Source organism: Trichoderma harzianum (genome assembly GCF_003025095.1).
Source record: "Trichoderma harzianum CBS 226.95 unplaced genomic scaffold M431scaffold_8, whole genome shotgun sequence".
Classification (NCBI taxonomy): Eukaryota; Fungi; Ascomycota; class Sordariomycetes; order Hypocreales; family Hypocreaceae; genus Trichoderma; species Trichoderma harzianum.
Window position 1 is genome coordinate 1,185,408 of NW_020209256.1, and position 17,796 is coordinate 1,203,203.

Here is a 17,796-nt window from a genome sequence, read left to right on the forward strand (position 1 = left end):
ATAAGTGTCTGGTAGAGGTTTGTATGAGTGCAGTAAAATGTATAAGCCGAGAATTGATACGAAGCCTGCTGCTGAAATGTGGATCTCGAAATTATTGCGTAATAATCATTCTCTAGTAATATTGCGTCCAATGCCAATTGACATCTACAGTACATGATTCCTGCAAACACATGCATGTCCCAGATGCTCGGATTTGCAGACCAAGCAAGCACAGATCATCCGCCAGATTTGCTGCCGAGGTAGCGCACAGTGCGCACAGCGACAGGCCGTGTGGGGTACAACCCCTGCCCTGGTGGCGTGCCGTAAGTTGTACTTGGTCTACCGGCTAGGTACTTTGCAAGCGCCCTTTTTTCGGAGCAGCGCTACTGCTTTGGGCTGGACCCTCGCTGTACTGGACCGCTACACCCCCTGGAGCACCCCCCCAAGGCCCCCCCAAGGCCGCTAAAAGATCCATGTCGTGGATAAGTCCCAGCCAGGCCAGGGCTTCTCCACACTTTTTTTTTCACTCCCAATGTTCCCTCTCAAATCGCAAAAAGGCTGGGTTCCATCTCGAGCGAAACGGCGTGGCCGCTGCTCGTGTGGGCACGGTATTACTGCAAGGAGCATGAGCGCGTGCGACTGACTTGAGCTACAGTATGGGGATGGACGCTGGTCGGGTCCGAGTACAAAAACTCTGGCCTCGACCCCACGGAGCTGGTGATGCTTCCTCTCTTCTCCCCAGGATTCACGCCGTCATTCGTCCGGGCTTCCTCCCAGGTTCAGCTGCTTGCTAACCTGCTCTTCTTTCTTCTTTCCAAGACGCCTCAATTTTAACTTTAACCTCTGTCTAGGTCACGGGCTTGTGTGTTGTGTTGTGTTGCTTCAACAAACCCTGACTGACTAGCCTTGCTCAACCCAAGGCCAGGAATCCCCAGATCTACAGGTCTACAGAGTAGAGTAGATCGACGTCTCGGGGAAGAAGAAGAGAAATCTCATCTCAAAAAAGCCGACAGCAGACGATACAGACACATCCAACAATGGCTGATTCGTCAAAACCCGCTGCCGACCCGGCTCCCTACCACGATGCCACCGAGAGCGTCCACCACAACCCGGATCCGGCCCTGGAGCCTGCTCACCAGCACCAGCATCACCACAAGCATCACTCGGAACGAGTCGACGCTGCCGGCCATGACGATGCTGTCTACACAAAGGGCACCAACTTGGACCCGACGCTGGTGCCAGTCCAGGACCACTCCCACGATGTGCGCAGCATCGACAAGGAGCACATCCACACGCCGCCCGACTACAGCGACCACGAAAAGGTCGGCCAGACGGGCATCGTTCGCACGGGAATCGACCCGGACGAGACGGGCTCGCAGCGCAACTGGTACTTTGGCGTCCCCTACCGCTACTTCCGCGCCTTTGTCCACATCTTCATCTTCCTGCTCTTCACCGGCTGGTGGATTGCGTCGCTGATCCTGCATCGCGACGACAAGAACTGGGTCATCCCCTTCTTGCTGTGGTTGGCCATCTCGATCCGTCTGTTCTTCTTCCATGTGCCTGTGCGCTACATCTCCAACGCCATTAAGTGGGTGTGGCAGCGCACGGCTCTCGTCGTCTATGACCGCATCCCCGAGAAGCTGCGCACTCCCGCCGGTGCTGCTGTGGCCCTCGCTACCGTCCTTGCTGGCTCCTTTGGCTCCGAGGAGAGCGCCGACAACACGCGCGCCAACCGTGCCGTCAGCTTGTTTGGCATGCTCGTCATCCTCTTTGGCTTCTGGATCACCAGCAATGCCCGCAAGCACGTCAACTGGCGAACCGTCATCGGTGGCATGCTTGGCCAGTACATCATTGGTCTCTTTGTCCTGCGAACCGGTGTTGGTTACGATATCTTCAAGTTCATTGCTGATCGTGCCGGCGACTTGCTTGGCTTCGCTCACGATGGTGTTGCCTTTTTGACCACCCCTGACGTGGCCGCGCTCCCCTGGTTCTTCTTTGGCGTCATCCCCGCCATCATCTTCTTCATCTCCCTGGTGCAGGTCCTGTACTACATTGGCTTCATCCAGTGGTTCATCAAGAAGGTGGCCATCTTCGTCTTCTGGGCTCTCAATGCCTCTGGTGCCGAGGCCGTCGTCGCTGCTGCCACCCCCTTCATTGGCCAGGGAGAGTCTGCCATGTTGGTCCGTCCCTTCGTCCCCCACATGACCAACGCCGAGCTTCACCAGGTCTTGACCTGTGGTTTCGCCACCATTTCCGGCTCCGTCCTGGTTGGTTACATTGGTCTTGGTCTCAACGCTGAGGCGCTCGTCTCCTCTTGCATCATGTCCATCCCCGCCTCCCTCGCCATCTCCAAGCTTCGCTATCCCGAGACTGAGGAGACTCTTACCGCTGGCCGTGTCGTCATCCCCGACGACGACGAGCACAAGGCTGAAAACGCCCTGCACGCCTTTGCCAACGGTGCTTGGCTCGGAATCAAGATTGGTGGCACCATCATTGCCTCGCTGCTCTGCATTCTCGCTGCCGTCGGTCTCATCAACGGCCTCCTTACCTGGTGGGGTCACTACATCAACATCAACGACCCTACCCTGACTCTCCAGACCATTCTGTCCTATGTCTTCTACCCGGTTGCTTTCTTGCTTGGTGTTCCTCGAGACGGCGATCTCCTCAGGGTTGCCAAGCTCATTGCCGAGAAGGTCATCACCGTAAGTATCACCTCTTTCCACCCTCTCTTTCACATTGGCAGTCCTCCATCTTTCTCTCCGTCTCTCTCTCCGCCTCCCACTTGTGTCTTTGATTTTGTGACGTGATAATGACAATTGTTGCCTCAGAACGAGTACAATGCCTTCAACGCCATGGCCACCGACCCATACTACGCGGACATGTCTCCTCGCTCCCAGCTCATTGCCACCTACGCTCTCTGCGGCTTCGGCAACATTGGCTCTCTGGGTATCCAGATTGGTATTCTCAGCCAGCTGGCCCCGTCCCGTGGTGGTGACGTCTCCCGACTTGCCCTTTCTGCCCTCATCTCTGGTGTTTTCTCGACCTTGACCTCAGCCTCCGTCGCTGGTCTTGTCGTTACCACCCAGCTCTCCCACTTTACCAGACCTCCGGCGTCTGGTTAATTGGAGTTTTGTGCGTGTTTCATGTGAAAGATTTGTGCCATGTAAGGAGATTATGTGTGTGTTTTGTTAAAACAGAGACGAACGAGAGGATGAGCAACATGAAGAGATGGAGAGAAGATACCCCACCAATCATCTGTGCTCGGATGTGGATGGTCAAATTAAGGAGCATATCTAATTACCATGATGAGATAAAAACATCAATCAAAACAAGTCGCCCGTAAACGATCCCTTTGGGTCGGGCATGCCACGTTTACGTGTCTCCCGTTGATCCCCATGCGAGTTGTGTTGTGTTGTGTGCTGTATCTCTGATATGTGTCCATGATATTGACATAAGAAGTTATTGGCTGGTCAACTGCATGAAATTGCCTTTAACAGCCCCCAATGGCTTGTATTTCCATCAACCAGCATTCACTCGCACAATTTCCATATCTGGCAAATTTAGCTGCGCCCTTTGCTAGCCAAAAGGTGCAACAAACTATCTTGCAGACAGCTCCAGCTGCTCCACACAAATCTTCACCCCCGCAGTGAGATCGGGGAACTTGGCCCTGCCTTTTTAAAGTGGCTGCATCTCCGCAACTCGAGTGAATCCCATCTTCAGTTTATAACAATTATATTCCAAAGACAAATAAGGTTCATTCACTTTATCGGCTCATTATATCATGGCTAGTATTTCGTTTCGCAAGTTTATTCGATGGCTGCCGGACGAGGCGAGCGAACCAACATCTACGCTGGTTCTGACGTCTCCCGAAAAGAGGTTTGTCGATGTACGAGTGACGTTGGCTGATGGTCATGATTCTCTGTCTGCTTCTGAAGGTAATCACTACACTATTAAAACCCGGTGATAAGAGCAGTGGATAAGGTCTGACTTCAGAATGCAGAGATTCTCCCCTTGAGTCGTCTAGACTGGGCCATGGCGGGAACATCTTCATCAACTGTCCTCGGTGAGGGACACTCCCTTTCCCGTTGGAGGCACTGGATCGATTCTCGGTCATTGGATGCACCTCCCGATGAAGGCCATATGTACGCCCAGCCAGATGGATTGAGCACCCTCGAGAAAGGGCAGATGACGAACCCTGCCACGGGGAAGGACACAGATTACGAAGAGATGTGGTTTGATCCGCCGCCAAAGACTACGGGCGGGAACAAGGCGCTGTGTGTGGTGCTCGTGATGGAGGACGAGGAGAAGGGGAAGAAGGGCATGGTTGTTAGGCTGGGGGAGTGGGCGCAGGTATTTGTGAGGGACGGGGCGGGGGAGGAGGATCTTGTGGCGGAGAGGTGGGAGTGGCGAGATGATGATGGGAAGGGATGGAGGAGGAGGGTGAGGTTGGGAGATGGGGGGAGGAAGTTGCCGTGTGAGGAGATTTTGGGGGCGAGAGATGTCAAGGTTGGTGATGAGGTGAGAGTTGGGGATGAGGTTTGGAGGGTTGTGGAGGCGACAGAGGTATAGAGTTGAGGATATGATTCTATAATTCTATACATATATAAAGGCTGAGATGTAGATACGAAGCAGCTGTTCAGATCATCTTGGACGCTCTCATGATACCGCACTCTTGCGGAACTGCGTCAGCTCACTCGGCAGTCTCTGAATGGCCTTCGCCTCCAACTTTGTCAACGGTATCGAAAACCACTTCTCCAACGCCTTAACTCTCTCCTCCTCATTGGTCATCGTCTCCAGCACTTCGATCCCCTCTCCGCCCTCAACCCGCTTTCTCACCTCCCCCTGGAACATAGTCAACACGCCTTGCAGACCATCTCCCCTGTCATTCAGAATACCCTTCAAGACGATAACTTGGTTGACGAAAATAGACGTGCGGTTCGTGCTGCAGAAGTAATTGTTCACTTCATAATCTTCGCGGAAATACTCCGTCTCCGTGAAGCAGTACCGCTCGACCCATTCTGCTGAAGGGTCGTCTTGTGAGGAATACACCCATAGGGGCTGTGTGGAGGGGGAAGTGGATTGTGCGATGGGGCGGAACTCGAGTTTTCCTCGCCGGGGGAGGATGTTGTCGAATTCGAAGCCGGATGTTAATGGCACGGGACGGAAGACGCCGTAGCTGCCGAAGGCGACGTCGACGAGGAAGCGTCTCTCGCTGATGGTGACGATGTTGGCGCAGTGAGTCCTGGCGAGTGTTTTTGTGTCAAGAGATGGTCGGGTTCTGGATATATAGAGAGAAGGGTGAGATGATGGTTGGGAGATTGGGACTTACATGCCGCCGTATCGGGGACCGACTTTGACTCTTGCGCCGATGGGGAGGACGGTGAAGCCCAGGACCTTGAGGATCTCGCAGAAGAAAGTGTTCATCTCGAGACAATACCCGCCTTTGCTCTTCTCTACGACCTTTTCGAATAGGGCTTCTGGGTCGAGAGATAAGGTGCGATGAGGGGAATAGTGAAGGCCGATGGACTCGAAGGGCACTCGCGCGAGATGATGGGCTTGGAGTTCAGTGAGGAGCTGGAGTTCATCGCGGGGATGCTGTGAGCGAGGGTACGAGATGTGCTCGAGGTAGCGCGTGAGTTGGTCTTGCGAATATATAGCCATTTTTATCTTTGCCGTCACTGTGATTGTCGGGTTGCGGGAGAAGGACTGAGACTGAGAGAAATGGAGTTGAAGGCTTCCATCTCGGTATTTACCAGACTTATATACTAGTCTCAATAGTTTCGATTAAAGAAACAAAAGACTAACAGCTTGTGATTTCGGCTAATGCCACAGACAAGGCTTGTAAATTGTAAGCATCAATTAATTCCTTTTGTCATCCAGTCGGATGTGTACCGTTTCGGTTCCCTTTGCCGCCGCTTCAAGTAATACGGCCATGCATCCCTCCGGCCCCGCACAGTCGCTATTCCGACTCCCGATCGGACTGCCGAAAGGCCGTAAGAAGGGCATGCGGAGATACGTTTCGAAGAAGCTAGAGGAAGGATAAATAGAAGTTGATGCGGACAATTCGATACATTGGCTTTATTGCCTCACATGATGATTAAACGACCATTTGCTGCACCATGGACGTCGTTGGACACGTTTGCTGGGTGAGACGTGGCACGCAGAGAGTCGATGCCCAGCTGCCCAATGCCGACGTGCTGGTGGGGACGGGATATCAGCTTCCAGGTTGTTATATGTGCGTCAGACTGACGGACAGATAATGGATTGTCGTCGTTGAAGGAATTGGGCCTGAAAAGATTCAGCAGAGAGTCAAGTGAGAGAAGATCAGGATAGCATCAATGGAAACTCCAACGCCAAAGAGAACCATCAAGGCCATCTCGCCAAGGTAACACTCAACCTCTCACATCATCAAGTCATTGACACACTTACTCTGGGCTGGGACGCTCACATCAAAAACAGGTCCAAAATTCCTGTCAAAGCCCCCATCAAACTCCCCATCAAGCTCCAGCACAACACAAACTACGCCCAAATCACCTACTTCAACGTCCCCGACAAGCTGCAGCGCTCACCCTCGCTCAAGAGCTTAGACTCACCCTCACTTAAGAGCTTAGACATTACGCGTCTCCCCGAGGACCTCAAGCTCATCGGGCCCGAGAACTGGGCGCCCTGGTCCAGCGCCATGATGGCCGTCGCAGAGCTCTCGGGCTTCGACACGGCTGTGCTGGAAGAGATGCCGCAGGCGGTGCATGTGAGTTGTTGGCATAATAGCCAGAAGACGAGGGAGCAGGTGCGTGAGGGGAAGATGTTGGGGCTGTTGATCAAGTTTAATATTTCGGCGCATATGAATGACTTGGTGAGCTTGACTATGGATGGGTATGAGGTGTGGAAGGTGCTTAAGCTGTATTGTGCGAGGTTTGTGGAAACGGATCCGTCGAGGATGCTTAAGAGGAATGGGGGATGTATTCGCATCTCGTGAGGAGGCATGTTACAAGATTGAATGGAGGTGTTTTGAGGGTCATTTTGAGGTAGGATGAGTGATTGAGTGATGATGTTACGGAACAAGGATATGAAGATGAGTAAGAATATGACACGGGGATGATGGTAGGGAAATATGATAGGTGAGACGGCTTTTAAGCTTATGATGTTGACGAACTTTGTTGCCACAGTATGGTATTCTTACTTTTTGGACTTATAAAATTGTTTGCTACGCTTATATATCCAGCTCAGATTGCCAATTGATCGATTGCAAGCTATATTTACTGTTCACCCACACCCGACGCTATCTACGCCCTATTATGAACATGACATGGGGGATTCCCGCCTTTCGATCCTAGTTTCGGCGGCATATGATCCGAGTGTGGAGTATGCGATATCCACAAGACTGGGATCCAAGTTGATTACCAGATTGTCGTGATGCTGTAAGATATATCTTTCAGTTCAAGAAAAGTAAATTGCCCGTTCTGTCTTCAAGCAACATCACTTCAACAACTCGGACCAAAATGACCATTACCAACATACAGACAGGAGATCAAGAACCCAGCCTCCTGCACCGCTCTCTTATCGAACGCCCTCAAAAAGTCATCTCTGGGTCAGGCATCTACCTAACACTGGCTGATGGTTCTCGCATCCTCGATGGATGCTGCGGCGCCGCCGTGTCAGTCATCGGCCATGGCAATAAACAAGTCCAGGATGCCATTATGCAGCAGTACTCGAGTATCGAATACGTGCACACCATGGCTTACACGACATCCAGCGCAGAGGAATTAGCTGATGCCCTCACCGAGTTGAGCAAGCCTTTTGGTTTGACCAAGGCCTACTTTGTTTGTTCCGGTAGTGAAGCCGTGGATGCGGCCATGAAGCTTGCGAGGCAATATCATGTCGAAAACGGCCAGCCGCAGAGAAAGAGGTTTGTTGCTAGGAGACAGGCATATCATGGCAATACCATTGGGGCCATGAGCGTGAGCAGTAACTTACCGAGGAAAGTCCCTTATGATGGCGTCTTGACGCTTGACAATGTGAGCTTCGTCAGTCCGGCATACGCATATCGCGGTCAGCGAGATGCCGAGACAGAGGGACAGTACGCTGCTCGGTTGGTTCAGGAGCTGGACGAGGAGTTTCAGCAGGTAGGCCCTGAAACGGTCATTGCTTTCGTGGCGGAAACTGTGGGAGGAGCAACTGCGGCTTGTATCACTCCTCCAAGGGGATATTTCGAAGGTGTCAGGAAAGTGTGTGATCGATATGGCATCTTGCTCATCCTGGACGAAATCATGTGTGGGAGTGGCCGGACGGGGTCGTATCTCGCCTTTGAGCGAGAAGGTGACGTGAGGCCGGATCTCGTTACGTTGGGTAAGGGTCTGGGGGGAGGATATGCGCCTATTGCGGGCGTCTTGATTAGTGAAAAGGTCGTCCAAGTCTTGAAAAGGGGCTCGGCGAGTTTCATTCATGGGCATACCTACCAAGCTCATCCGGCGTGCTGCGCGGCGGGCTTGGCTGTTCAGCAAATCATTAAACGTGATGATTTGGTGGCGAAATGTCTCTCCAGGGGAGCTCTTTTGGAATCCAGACTGCGCTCTGTTCTCGGAGACGCAAAGTATGTGGGAGAGATTCGCGGCAGAGGCTTGTTCTTGGGGATCGAGTTTGTGCAGGGCAGAGCATCCAAGCAGCCGTTCAAGCCAGCGGTCAAGTTTGCTAGTAGGATGCAAGAAGCAGCTCATAGTCGCGGCCTAGCTGTGTATCCGGGGTCGGGGACTGTAGATGGAGTGAATGGCGATCATATTATTCTGGCACCACCGCTGACGATAACGGAAGAGGAGGTTGAGGAGATTGTGAGGCTGTTGAAGATGGCGTATGACGCAGTAGAAGAAGATCTGGGTGTGTAAGTGTTATACAAGATTACGCTATAGAACCTCGTGAAAGGAATATGAATCAAGGTATTCAGGTTTTTGTACAAACGCTCCATCAAGTATAAACACCTGATTCACGCACGCCTCTAACAATGCCAAGAAGACACGTCCCAATATACGTCGGCTTCTACTCCACACACGTGAATCGAGGTGTCACTTGGCCAAACGAGCAGCCACGGCCGTTTGCTCGCAGCTGGGACCCCGAGCTTTTGAGCGATGCTGGTCCAAGTGGTTCAAGAAATCTCTGGGATCAAGACAGATTCACTTCTCAGCAGCATCTACTTATACCCTCATCTCCCTCACTCTCTCGATAATTCTCCTTGTCTACACCCACCAAGAAGACAACCTCCCCCTGCAATCCAAGAGACCATTCTCAACACGACAAACTCACATTCTCTCCATCAACCATCGCACCATCAAAATGTGTAACTGGGACACCTACCTCTACATGTGCGGATGCTTCGACGTGAAGCTCAGATCCCAGTGCCAGCCTGCCCGCCAGGAAGACTTCGAATTCTGCAGCGCCAGCGGGCAAACCGTCAAGGCGGCGTGGTGCTATGCCCAGCCGTATCTCTGTGGGCGATGCAGGCGCATGGAATATCAGTCGGGACGTCCAGTTAGACGCTACATTCCGGCCTGGAACGAAATGGCTCCTGTTGCCCAAAACATGGCTGCACACAGAGCGAGGGCTCGGCATTGAGGCCAATTGGAGGCGTCTAGAGGTCTCCGGTTTCGTTTTTGGGAAGCTCACGGGTAATTCAAGGCTGTGGTGTCATCAACATGGGTGGAATAGAGCGGATTGGATTGTATATTCCATTTCAGCTGTTCGATGTTGACGTGTAACAAAGATTGGAAAGTCGAGGCATGCGAGTATGAGGAGACTAGACACCATTTGGATTGAGATTGGTATAGCTGCGCATAGGATATCAAGAAATCAACCAAGCTTTTGCAGTGATGCTTCCAATGACTTTGTGGTGATTCGTCCCTAAATGCACATGCATGCATTTCTATACTACTCTTCTTATGACTACCTCACATCGCGGCGTAAAAGGATTCCAGCCAGTAATTACATGTAAGTTCACTCAAAGTATCGCTGCCACAATCACTGCATCGTCTTCAACGCCAATAGTCAAATATGAACCTATGTTTGCCTGTCTGGAAGTCTGCATCTCGGCTGTCGTCAATGTCTTCATTCACGCCAAGCTTCCTCTTGTGTTGCCATAAGGAGCATCTCTTCAGGTCACAATTGGGTCTATTGGACCGGTACTGAGGTTTCAATAGCCGTATCCTCTACACGTTTTGTCTTTTCTTCCCCAGACTTTCGCTCTGAGGAACCAGGCGGTGATGCTGTTTCAGGCTCAGTCACATTCGTTCCATTCTCCGAGCCCGTTGTCCGTTCATCTTCGCTTGACGTGTTAGTCGTATTAATATTCGCTTGTTTTGCCTGATTATGTGTACACTGTTTCAAATGCTCGGAGTAGTCGCGCCTTAGTTCAGTAAGCTCTTTCATAGACTGGAGTATAAATTCGTATTGCGCTCTGTCCACAATTAGCTACTGACGAGAAGAGACCATACGGCACATACTCCCGATATGTGCTTCTCAAAAGCTCCACAGAAGTAATAAAAGAGTCAATCTCTTCAGGCAGTCTCTCAACCAATACCCCTCTGCCGACATTGTACGCATTGTCGTCGTCTGCTCGCATCACAGCCTCCATCATGCCTTGAGTTTGCGCAAGGCTATCATGACAGATACCGACACATAGATCGGATCCTGGCATCGTATCGTTTTGCGAAATCTTTCGGTATATGGTACCAAGAAGCAGAACGCTGACTTGAAGGCGCTTCAGAAGCGGTGATAGCCGTCCAAAATTTGTCATGGCGGCTGCGGCGCTGCGAAACTTGGCGATGCGTGGGAGAGAGTGCTTGATAAGGCCATCGAGGCCGATGACGATGGGCGGAGGAGCATCCATGATCATTATGATGTGTTAAAGCTAGAATAAAAGTCTTTATTTAAACGGATGAATTGCGATAAATGGTCAAAGGGGGGCAAGAAAGATTAAAGATTGTGCGATGCCGAATGAACAGTGCACTTGAACAAAATTAAGACAAGGAGCGACAGGCGACGGACAAAAGAAACTCAAGCGAGAAAGGGATCAAGGGAAGACGAACAAGAAGAGGAAAATGGGCAAATGGGGTTCTCGTCCATAAAGAGCAAGACATACAGTAAGACACGGAACATGGTGTTGTACAAGGATCGACACATAGCACCCCTGTGAAGATTTAGGCGCCGAATATGCCAAGAATTATGTCTTCAGCATAATAGCTCTGTGGAGAATTGGGGTTAGCCGTGAAGTTGAGAATCCTACCATTAAAGAGAGGTGGACGACTTGGACAGATGATGGGTCGAGGTGGGATTCTCTCTTTTCAGCTCACAGAGACACTTATACACACTCTTTGTTTGTGCAAAACAATGATATGCAAGCGACATATGGGCGCTTTTCTATCATTATGATAATCTTCATGTACTGTACGGAGAACTGCGAGCGGCCATCAAGAGTCTGCATGTCGATCACCTAGCTGCACTCCATCAGTTCGTCTTCACTGGGTGGGCACAGTCATGCAAAGCGCCAGGCACAGAGTATCACAAGCTCCGGCACCACACCCAGGTTCAGATAGGAAGCCATCGCGGTGGATTTCTTGGCAATTTCTCAAGCGTAACATCTTGAACTTCTTACGTTTATGTACTTGGGCGATATCTCGTGGATGCATTGCCGGACATAATATTGTCTATTGAACACGATGCACGTTACTCTACACAGCTGCTTCTATTGACCATTAATCTTCCAAAATGCAGAAGAAAAGAAATACTTTTAATCTATTCTATAATCCAAGGCGGAGAAGACCCCTCAACCCTCGTCGTCTCAAAATCGGCACCCCGATTCTGACGTTATATAGCCCCCAACTAGCAGGGATCTCCCGTGTGGCTTACAGAGCACCTCCCCGAGCTTATGTGGTATAGATCCGCCCTTGAAGCAAGGGGTTACGGAGTACATGATGATCATATGCTTGTTTTGCGTGGACCCGAATGTCCTTCTTGCATGTGGCAGCTCAGCTCAGCTAGTGTGTCGAATTCCGAAAGATTGGAGGAGTGGCACGGTGCGTGATGATCTTGAACCAAGAAATCCAGCCACATTCAGATACCATATTAGATATTGAAGGTGAATGTTACCCTTTTCTCCTTGATATTTGACCCGCTTCGGGATTCAGAGACTACGTGTACTCTGGTGGGTGCCACAGAGGAGCATCACCGATCTGTATGAGTATGAGAGTAAGAATACTAATAGCGTCCCAGTCGGTCCGAACGCCTCATGTCCACAAACCATACATGTATACCTACATGACGGTACATCTCAAATCAAGTGGCTGCAAAAGCTTCCGTGTAATTCACCATCCTCATCCTCATCGTCATGAAAGAACCTCCAAGTCTTCGTATTCGAGCTTCATTATGCCATATCCTAACGCTAATAGACGACAAAAACATCATGTGCCGTTTCCGACATCCAGTCAATCTCAAACGAATTGTCCAAATCAACATACACTAAAGAAAAAAGCTTCAATGCGTTCTTCCCATGCTCAAATGCCATTGTAAAAACTTTATAAAAAGATACCCTAAAAGGCATCACCATCACTAATCCATACCCCCATACCAACCCGTACCTTCATCACCAGTTCGGCCTCATATTCATCTTATCCCTGAAAAATCCCTTCATATCCTCCACCCCCCTCGGCGAATTCAAAAAAGGAAACGCATCCTCGTACTCCTTCCAAACAACATCCTCCACGCTGCTCTCGAGAACCACCTCTCGGAATGTCCTGCCCTGCTCCACGTACGGTTCCCCACCATTGCTACAGTATTGCAGCAACAAAGGCGTCTTCTTCAACACCTCGTTTTCCGCCGGTGAAATACGGTTTGGACTGAAGAGCTGCTGTGTTGAGGAGAGTCGTATGTCGGACACTGGGATCTGTCCTGATATCCCCACGAAGCTACCCAGGCGCTGAGGTCTGTTCCCATCCACGTCCATTAAAGAGTCGCCTTCCAGACTCATCAACGCCATCAACGCCATGCCTGCACCGTGACCAATACCGCCGAGGATGATCCTATCCCAGCGGCCACCTAGCATCACAACCTCGTTCCGTATAACCTTTTGTAGCTCTCGAACCCTCTCCCTAAGTCCGGGCAGCATGTTTCGCAACCGCCGTTCTTCGTCACCATCGGTCATGTCGCCTCTCCACCAGCTTGGCTGGCCTCTGTGTATCCCATGCTGTATTCCCGTGGATATGGACAAGACAGATGGTGTGAGTGGTTCATCGGTGGGCGCTTGGGGGAATACCCACCTTGTCGAGGCAAAGTTTTGGATAATGGATCGCCATGAGAGGTCAGTGGCTTCGTGTAGTTGGTTGACGGTGTCGCGCGCGAAGATGCGGTTATCGTGTAGGAATATGACGGTATGCGTGTGTGGCCTCGATGGAGGAATGGTGGTGAGCGGGAGATCTGCGACCATTGTATCTCTTTTCTATTCTTCCTCTCTGTATGTGTGTGCTGTTGTCACGAATCTCTTTCCGGCCAAGAAGAATTTCAAGTATATAAGAGAGCAAAAGCTATCACATAAGAAGATGAATATCAGCAACGTCCCACAAGGGCAGGCATTATACCAAGCGAAGATGCTAGCCGATAGACGACAGACATACCCAGCTCCCAAGCAGCGCAACCCCCTTCTCTTATTTCAAGTAAAACAAGAGCCCAGCCCATCTCCATCGATCTTTATCCCGAGTCCAGACCCCGCTCCGCCTCAAATCACCGATCTGCTGCCCGAAAAGCCCATCAATCACAGAATGAAGGCGTGTTAAACGACGGCAGCACAGATAAGAGGAAGTGGGAAGAGCCCAACATGCGGACAAAAGAGGAAAAGAAGGAAAAAAAACAAAAAGTAACCAATAAATGAATGAAGCAAGGTGACAAATGACAGCTGTCAGACTCGGTGTAACGGTTACCTCACGAAAACCACAAACAGCATTCGTGCGAGTATGTGGGAATGAGAATGAGAGAGAGAGAATCCAAAAAGGATGGACTCGGGCGAGATTTGCAAAGCCGCAGTCCATTCGCATACAGTTATGCCGCGGCATCCGTGCCTCTCGCGATCTAGGCCCTTGGCCTTCTTTTTTTCTATTTTCTCATCCTTTCTCACAACCGTGTCCTCAAATAGAGATAAGGCACAAACTCTGCTGCAAGCCATGGTCGGATATGAAGCGGAGATTGAATGCGAGCCGTAAGTGGATGGATGGGGGACAAGGTTCACAAAGGCGCGATGCAGGGTGGCATCGGTACGACGGACGGGGGGAGGAAAAAAAAAAAGTTCACGATCGTTGGCAAAGCGTTTCTCATTAATTAAACAAACACACCCTTCGGCTAGACTAAATATAGCCAGAGATCGAGGTCTAGAAGTTCGGAAGACATTATCCGAAGCTGAGCACGACTGGCGCCAAGAACTCCCGGCATCCCGTACAATAAGCACCCCTCCCCTCCCTTCTCCGGTCGTCGGCGGCCCTTTTGTTCTTTTTTTCTCGGGTCTCCTTTTTTTGACTTCTTACATCTTTTTTGTGATATGCCCGGCAAAATGGTATCGTGGTCTGGACCGAGGAGGAATATGCGATGCATCCTTTCACAGGATGGAGGGGGAGGTGCATGGCTAGAGCAAACAAAGTAAGGCAATGAAACAACCGATCCGTTACGCCTAATGCCATCAAGCATGTGTTCACCCAAAGGACCCCCCGGTGGAATTTTATCAAAGGAGAGAAGGAGGATAATAGAGAGAGAAAAGAGAGAATATGTAAAGTTAAGATATAAAAGAAACAAAAAGATTAGTTATCCTCTTTGATAATGACAGGCTCCGACTGGACAAAGTTGTCCTGAGTACTGTTCTGACTGCTGTCGTGGCTACGGCTCTGCTCCTTGGCACGCTTCGTCTTGAGGTGCTTGATGGCATCGCCCGTCAGCTCCTGGCGAGTCAGCAGCTTCCACACGTCCTTCTTCCTCGTCTTCCTGTCGCCAATGGTAATGACCAGACCCGCGGTGATGTTGCACGTTATGCTGACACAGAGGATGACGGTGGTGATGGCAAATGGCCGGTGGTGGTAGTCGATGCCCCAGGTGGTGGCACCGAGGGAAATCTGCAAGCACGAGTGGCAGTCGAGCAGTATGACAATGGCAATGAGGTAGGCAAGTGGGAAAGCGTGGTGCGTAAAGGTCTCGTCGGGCTTGTAGAAACTGTGCGACTTGGCCAGCTTCTTCTGATGGTGCCGCATCCTCTTCCACTGCTTGTACGTTAGCGGAGAGTCCTCGTCGTACTCAATGTCGAGCTTGGCGGCCTCGACGTCGCCGTCCTGGCCCACAATGGCCTGCTCAGGCTGGGGCACTGGCACCGGTGCTGCGAGGTTGCTGTTGCTGGTGGCGATTCGTTCGACCGATGCGCCGGCGCTGGCGGGTTCGAGACCGCCGCCGACCTGGGCGTTGTCGGCCAGTGGATCACCGGACGCGCAGTGCGAGAGCTCGACGCTGTTGCCAGGGATGCCGTCGATGATGCCGGCCTCCTTGTCTTTTAGCTTCTGCTTCTTGGCTTTTGCGATTTTGCGCGAATAGTGTACGACAAAGGCCATGTGGTACGTGTCAACGGCCCGAAAGGGGGCCAGGCCGTCGCCCATGATGGCGAAGAGAGCGACCAGCACGCTGTCGATGATGTGGATCGTGTACACCTGCTTGTCGCCCACGTAGATCCAGCCGATGAGGAACAGCACCCAGGCCAGGCCGAACAGGGTGATGAGCGTGGCGTAGAGGGTGACGAAGAAGCCCAGCGGGCGGCGCACGTACTGGCCGAAGCCCTTCATGGTGCGCTTGAAGCGCGACCGCCGCGAGTGCAGCATGTGGCGCACGCGGTCGTCGAGCTCGAGCTTCTCCTCCTCGGTCCAGCCCTCGAGGCTAAAGCCGTGCGGCAGCGCAGCATAATGCGAGTCTGTGAGCCTGGACGTGATGGTGTCGGATCTGCGCAGCGTCGCCGGCGCCCCGGCCTCGGCCTCAGCCACGGACTCGACGCCAGTCTCGACCCTCGACACATCGTCGGCGGGTGGCAGCTCCTCTTCACGCTCACGCTCGCGCTCGCGCTCTGCAGGGCGGCCCAGCCGTGCAAGCGGTGCATCGCGCGGTGACAAGACATAGGTGGGGCGACGATTGATCCAAGGGCCAAGATCAGGCACGAACAGGGAGTTTTGCACGTTGGTCAAGGTCGAAAGAGTCTGGACCTCGGGATCTAGTCACACAAAGACATGTCAGCAACTGCCGGAGCTCGTTCTAGACTCGGCTGAGAGGATGGGGGTCACCGCTTACCAATGATATCCAGCCAGTCCACCAGGTCTTCGCCGTACTCATCGGATTGGGGTTGAGCCCGTGCAGGATCGATGTTTTGCTGTGCATCGGCGGGCCCAGCTTGAGATTGAGAGCCCCGATTGATGGAGCCGCCGGGCCAGAACAGCCTGCTAATCTTTCTCTTCCTGGACAGCCTCCTCGAGGGCTCAGAGCCCACAGACATGCGACGAGCATCGTCGTCTTCCAGCGGATCTTCGGGCAGCGACCTCGCGGGCGAAATGGGCGAATTCATTCCAAGCTCTGCCATGGTTGGCCGCGAGCCTTCTTCCGTCAGTCGCGGCAGGGCCAGCTGAGGCACACGGCGCGAGTGTCTGGCGGCGTTGGCATCATAAACCTGGGCCGGGGGCATCGGCTGCGAGATGCTTCGCGGCCTCGCACCGAATCTACGCGTCTCGTTGTCGCTACTCTCCGACGCATAGTCGAGGTTCGCTGCAGAGGCGCCGCTGGAGCTGCGTCGAATGCGGATGCTAGGCTGGCGAGTTCGCTCGTAAACTGGGCGGCCAGACTCGGATCCTGCCGTCGACGGCGCGCGGCCGCGGATGCTGGAAGTTCGCGAGACTGCGCTGGACGTGGTGCCGAGGGGTGGAAAGTATTCCGTCTCCGACTCCTCGGCGGCGTCTGGCGTGGGGAGATTGTAGGAGCGGCGGGACGAGATGGATCCCAGGCGGCGGTTGGAGCCCCCGACGGAGTATCGCGGAGGCAGTTGCAAGCTGGATCCATCGCCGGTCGCAGCTGGCGGAGCTGGCGCTGCTGATTGCGGTCTTGATGGTGGAAGAGAAGAAGTTGGTGCTTGTCCCGGTAGTTGGCCTTGTCCTTGTGTTTGTGTTTGTCCTTGAGCTTGTTCTGGCGGCGGCGCTGACACAATGATAGTATGCGGGTCAACATCTTCATCGTCGTCTTGCCGGCGAGACGAAGCCGATCGCCATCGCGATAATCGCGAGCGGTTGGGATTCATCGTGGATGAACTGGGGGGAGAAATGAAGCGGACGGTGCAGTATCAGGTCTGAGCGGGTGGCTGGCGACACAGCATAAGTTATTTGATGGATTTGGATTTGCCGGTTCAATTGTCAAGTTCTGCTTAGTCAGAGCAAATGATGCGAACGAAACAAACAAGCAAAAACAGCGTCCCCGTCCAGGGAAGATGGGAATCGAGAGACAAAGCGGCTAACACGAGAATGAGAGAGAAAGAAAATAAAAAATGATATTATAGAATGAAAAGAAAGAGAAGAGAAAATGGAATCAATGGCCGGAGAGGGAGGGAATAAGGGGGAATAGCAGCAGATACTCAGCCAGCACACGCCGTACCGAGTACAGTACAGAAGTGATACAGCTGAATGCAGCAAGATGTAGCCTACAGTACCGTACAGTACAATACAGTATGTACAGCAACTGTAGAACCACCAGCTGAAGATGTAATTGGATGTGATGGGATGGCGA

General features: G+C 52.2%; 9 protein-coding genes across 9 annotated transcripts; 5 read left to right on the plus strand and 4 right to left on the minus strand.

Moving 5' to 3' along the window:
• Positions 1–1,016: 1,016 nt before the first annotated feature.
• M431DRAFT_6948 (hypothetical protein) lies at positions 1,017–3,101 on the plus strand (the record flags this gene model as incomplete). Its single annotated transcript, XM_024921787.1, has 2 exons — positions 1,017–2,681; positions 2,808–3,101. 2 exons carry the CDS (start codon positions 1,017–1,019, stop codon positions 3,099–3,101), a joined length of 1,959 nt encoding a protein of 652 aa, XP_024773102.1.
• Positions 3,102–3,612: 511 nt separating this feature from the next.
• M431DRAFT_509694 (hypothetical protein) lies at positions 3,613–4,790 on the plus strand. Its single transcript, XM_024919340.1, has 2 exons — positions 3,613–3,914; positions 3,980–4,790. The coding sequence occupies exons 1-2, from the start codon at positions 3,761–3,763 to the stop codon at positions 4,546–4,548; spliced, it is 723 nt and encodes a 240-aa protein (XP_024773103.1). The 5' UTR covers positions 3,613–3,760; the 3' UTR covers positions 4,549–4,790.
• M431DRAFT_88792 (hypothetical protein) lies at positions 4,636–5,640 on the minus strand (the record flags this gene model as incomplete). The annotated part of the gene is made up of 2 exons (XM_024923952.1): positions 4,636–5,221; positions 5,309–5,640. 2 exons carry the CDS (start codon positions 5,638–5,640, stop codon positions 4,636–4,638), a joined length of 918 nt encoding a protein of 305 aa, XP_024773104.1.
• Positions 5,641–6,317: 677 nt separating this feature from the next.
• M431DRAFT_89174 (hypothetical protein) lies at positions 6,318–6,955 on the plus strand (the record flags this gene model as incomplete). Its single annotated transcript, XM_024923993.1, has 2 exons — positions 6,318–6,364; positions 6,439–6,955. The coding sequence occupies 2 exons, from the start codon at positions 6,318–6,320 to the stop codon at positions 6,953–6,955; spliced, it is 564 nt and encodes a 187-aa protein (XP_024773105.1).
• Positions 6,956–7,478: 523 nt separating this feature from the next.
• On the plus strand, positions 7,479–9,582 carry M431DRAFT_6952 (hypothetical protein; the record flags this gene model as incomplete). Its single annotated transcript, XM_024921788.1, has 3 exons — positions 7,479–8,854; positions 8,983–9,104; positions 9,158–9,582. 3 exons carry the CDS (start codon positions 7,479–7,481, stop codon positions 9,580–9,582), a joined length of 1,923 nt encoding a protein of 640 aa, XP_024773106.1.
• Positions 9,583–10,134: 552 nt separating this feature from the next.
• Positions 10,135–10,852, minus strand: M431DRAFT_6953 (hypothetical protein; the record flags this gene model as incomplete). The annotated part of the gene is made up of 3 exons (XM_024921789.1): positions 10,135–10,283; positions 10,341–10,420; positions 10,467–10,852. The coding sequence occupies 3 exons, from the start codon at positions 10,850–10,852 to the stop codon at positions 10,135–10,137; spliced, it is 615 nt and encodes a 204-aa protein (XP_024773107.1).
• A 1,197-nt stretch (positions 10,853–12,049) lies between these two features.
• On the plus strand, positions 12,050–12,567 carry M431DRAFT_462400 (hypothetical protein). The gene has a single exon (XM_024915367.1). The coding sequence runs from the start codon at positions 12,199–12,201 to the stop codon at positions 12,529–12,531; it is 333 nt and encodes a 110-aa protein (XP_024773108.1). The 5' UTR covers positions 12,050–12,198; the 3' UTR covers positions 12,532–12,567.
• A 37-nt stretch (positions 12,568–12,604) lies between these two features.
• Positions 12,605–13,444, minus strand: M431DRAFT_89547 (hypothetical protein; the record flags this gene model as incomplete). The annotated part of the gene is made up of 2 exons (XM_024924038.1): positions 12,605–13,190; positions 13,227–13,444. The coding sequence occupies 2 exons, from the start codon at positions 13,442–13,444 to the stop codon at positions 12,605–12,607; spliced, it is 804 nt and encodes a 267-aa protein (XP_024773109.1).
• A 1,357-nt stretch (positions 13,445–14,801) lies between these two features.
• Positions 14,802–17,314, minus strand: M431DRAFT_6955 (hypothetical protein; the record flags this gene model as incomplete). Its single annotated transcript, XM_024921790.1, has 2 exons — positions 14,802–16,243; positions 16,321–17,314. 2 exons carry the CDS (start codon positions 17,312–17,314, stop codon positions 14,802–14,804), a joined length of 2,436 nt encoding a protein of 811 aa, XP_024773110.1.
• Positions 17,315–17,796: the final 482 nt, after the last annotated feature.

Coding starts and splice junctions, on each gene's coding strand:
- M431DRAFT_509694 (XM_024919340.1), top strand. CDS start 3,761: ATGGCTAGTATTTCGTTTCGCAAGTTTATTCGATGGCTGCCGGACGAG. Junction 3,915..3,979: donor TTCTCTGTCTGCTTCTGAAG/GTAATCACTACA, acceptor TTCAGAATGCAG/AGATTCTCCCCTTGAGTCGT.
- M431DRAFT_462400 (XM_024915367.1), top strand. CDS start 12,199: ATGAGTATGAGAGTAAGAATACTAATAGCGTCCCAGTCGGTCCGAACG.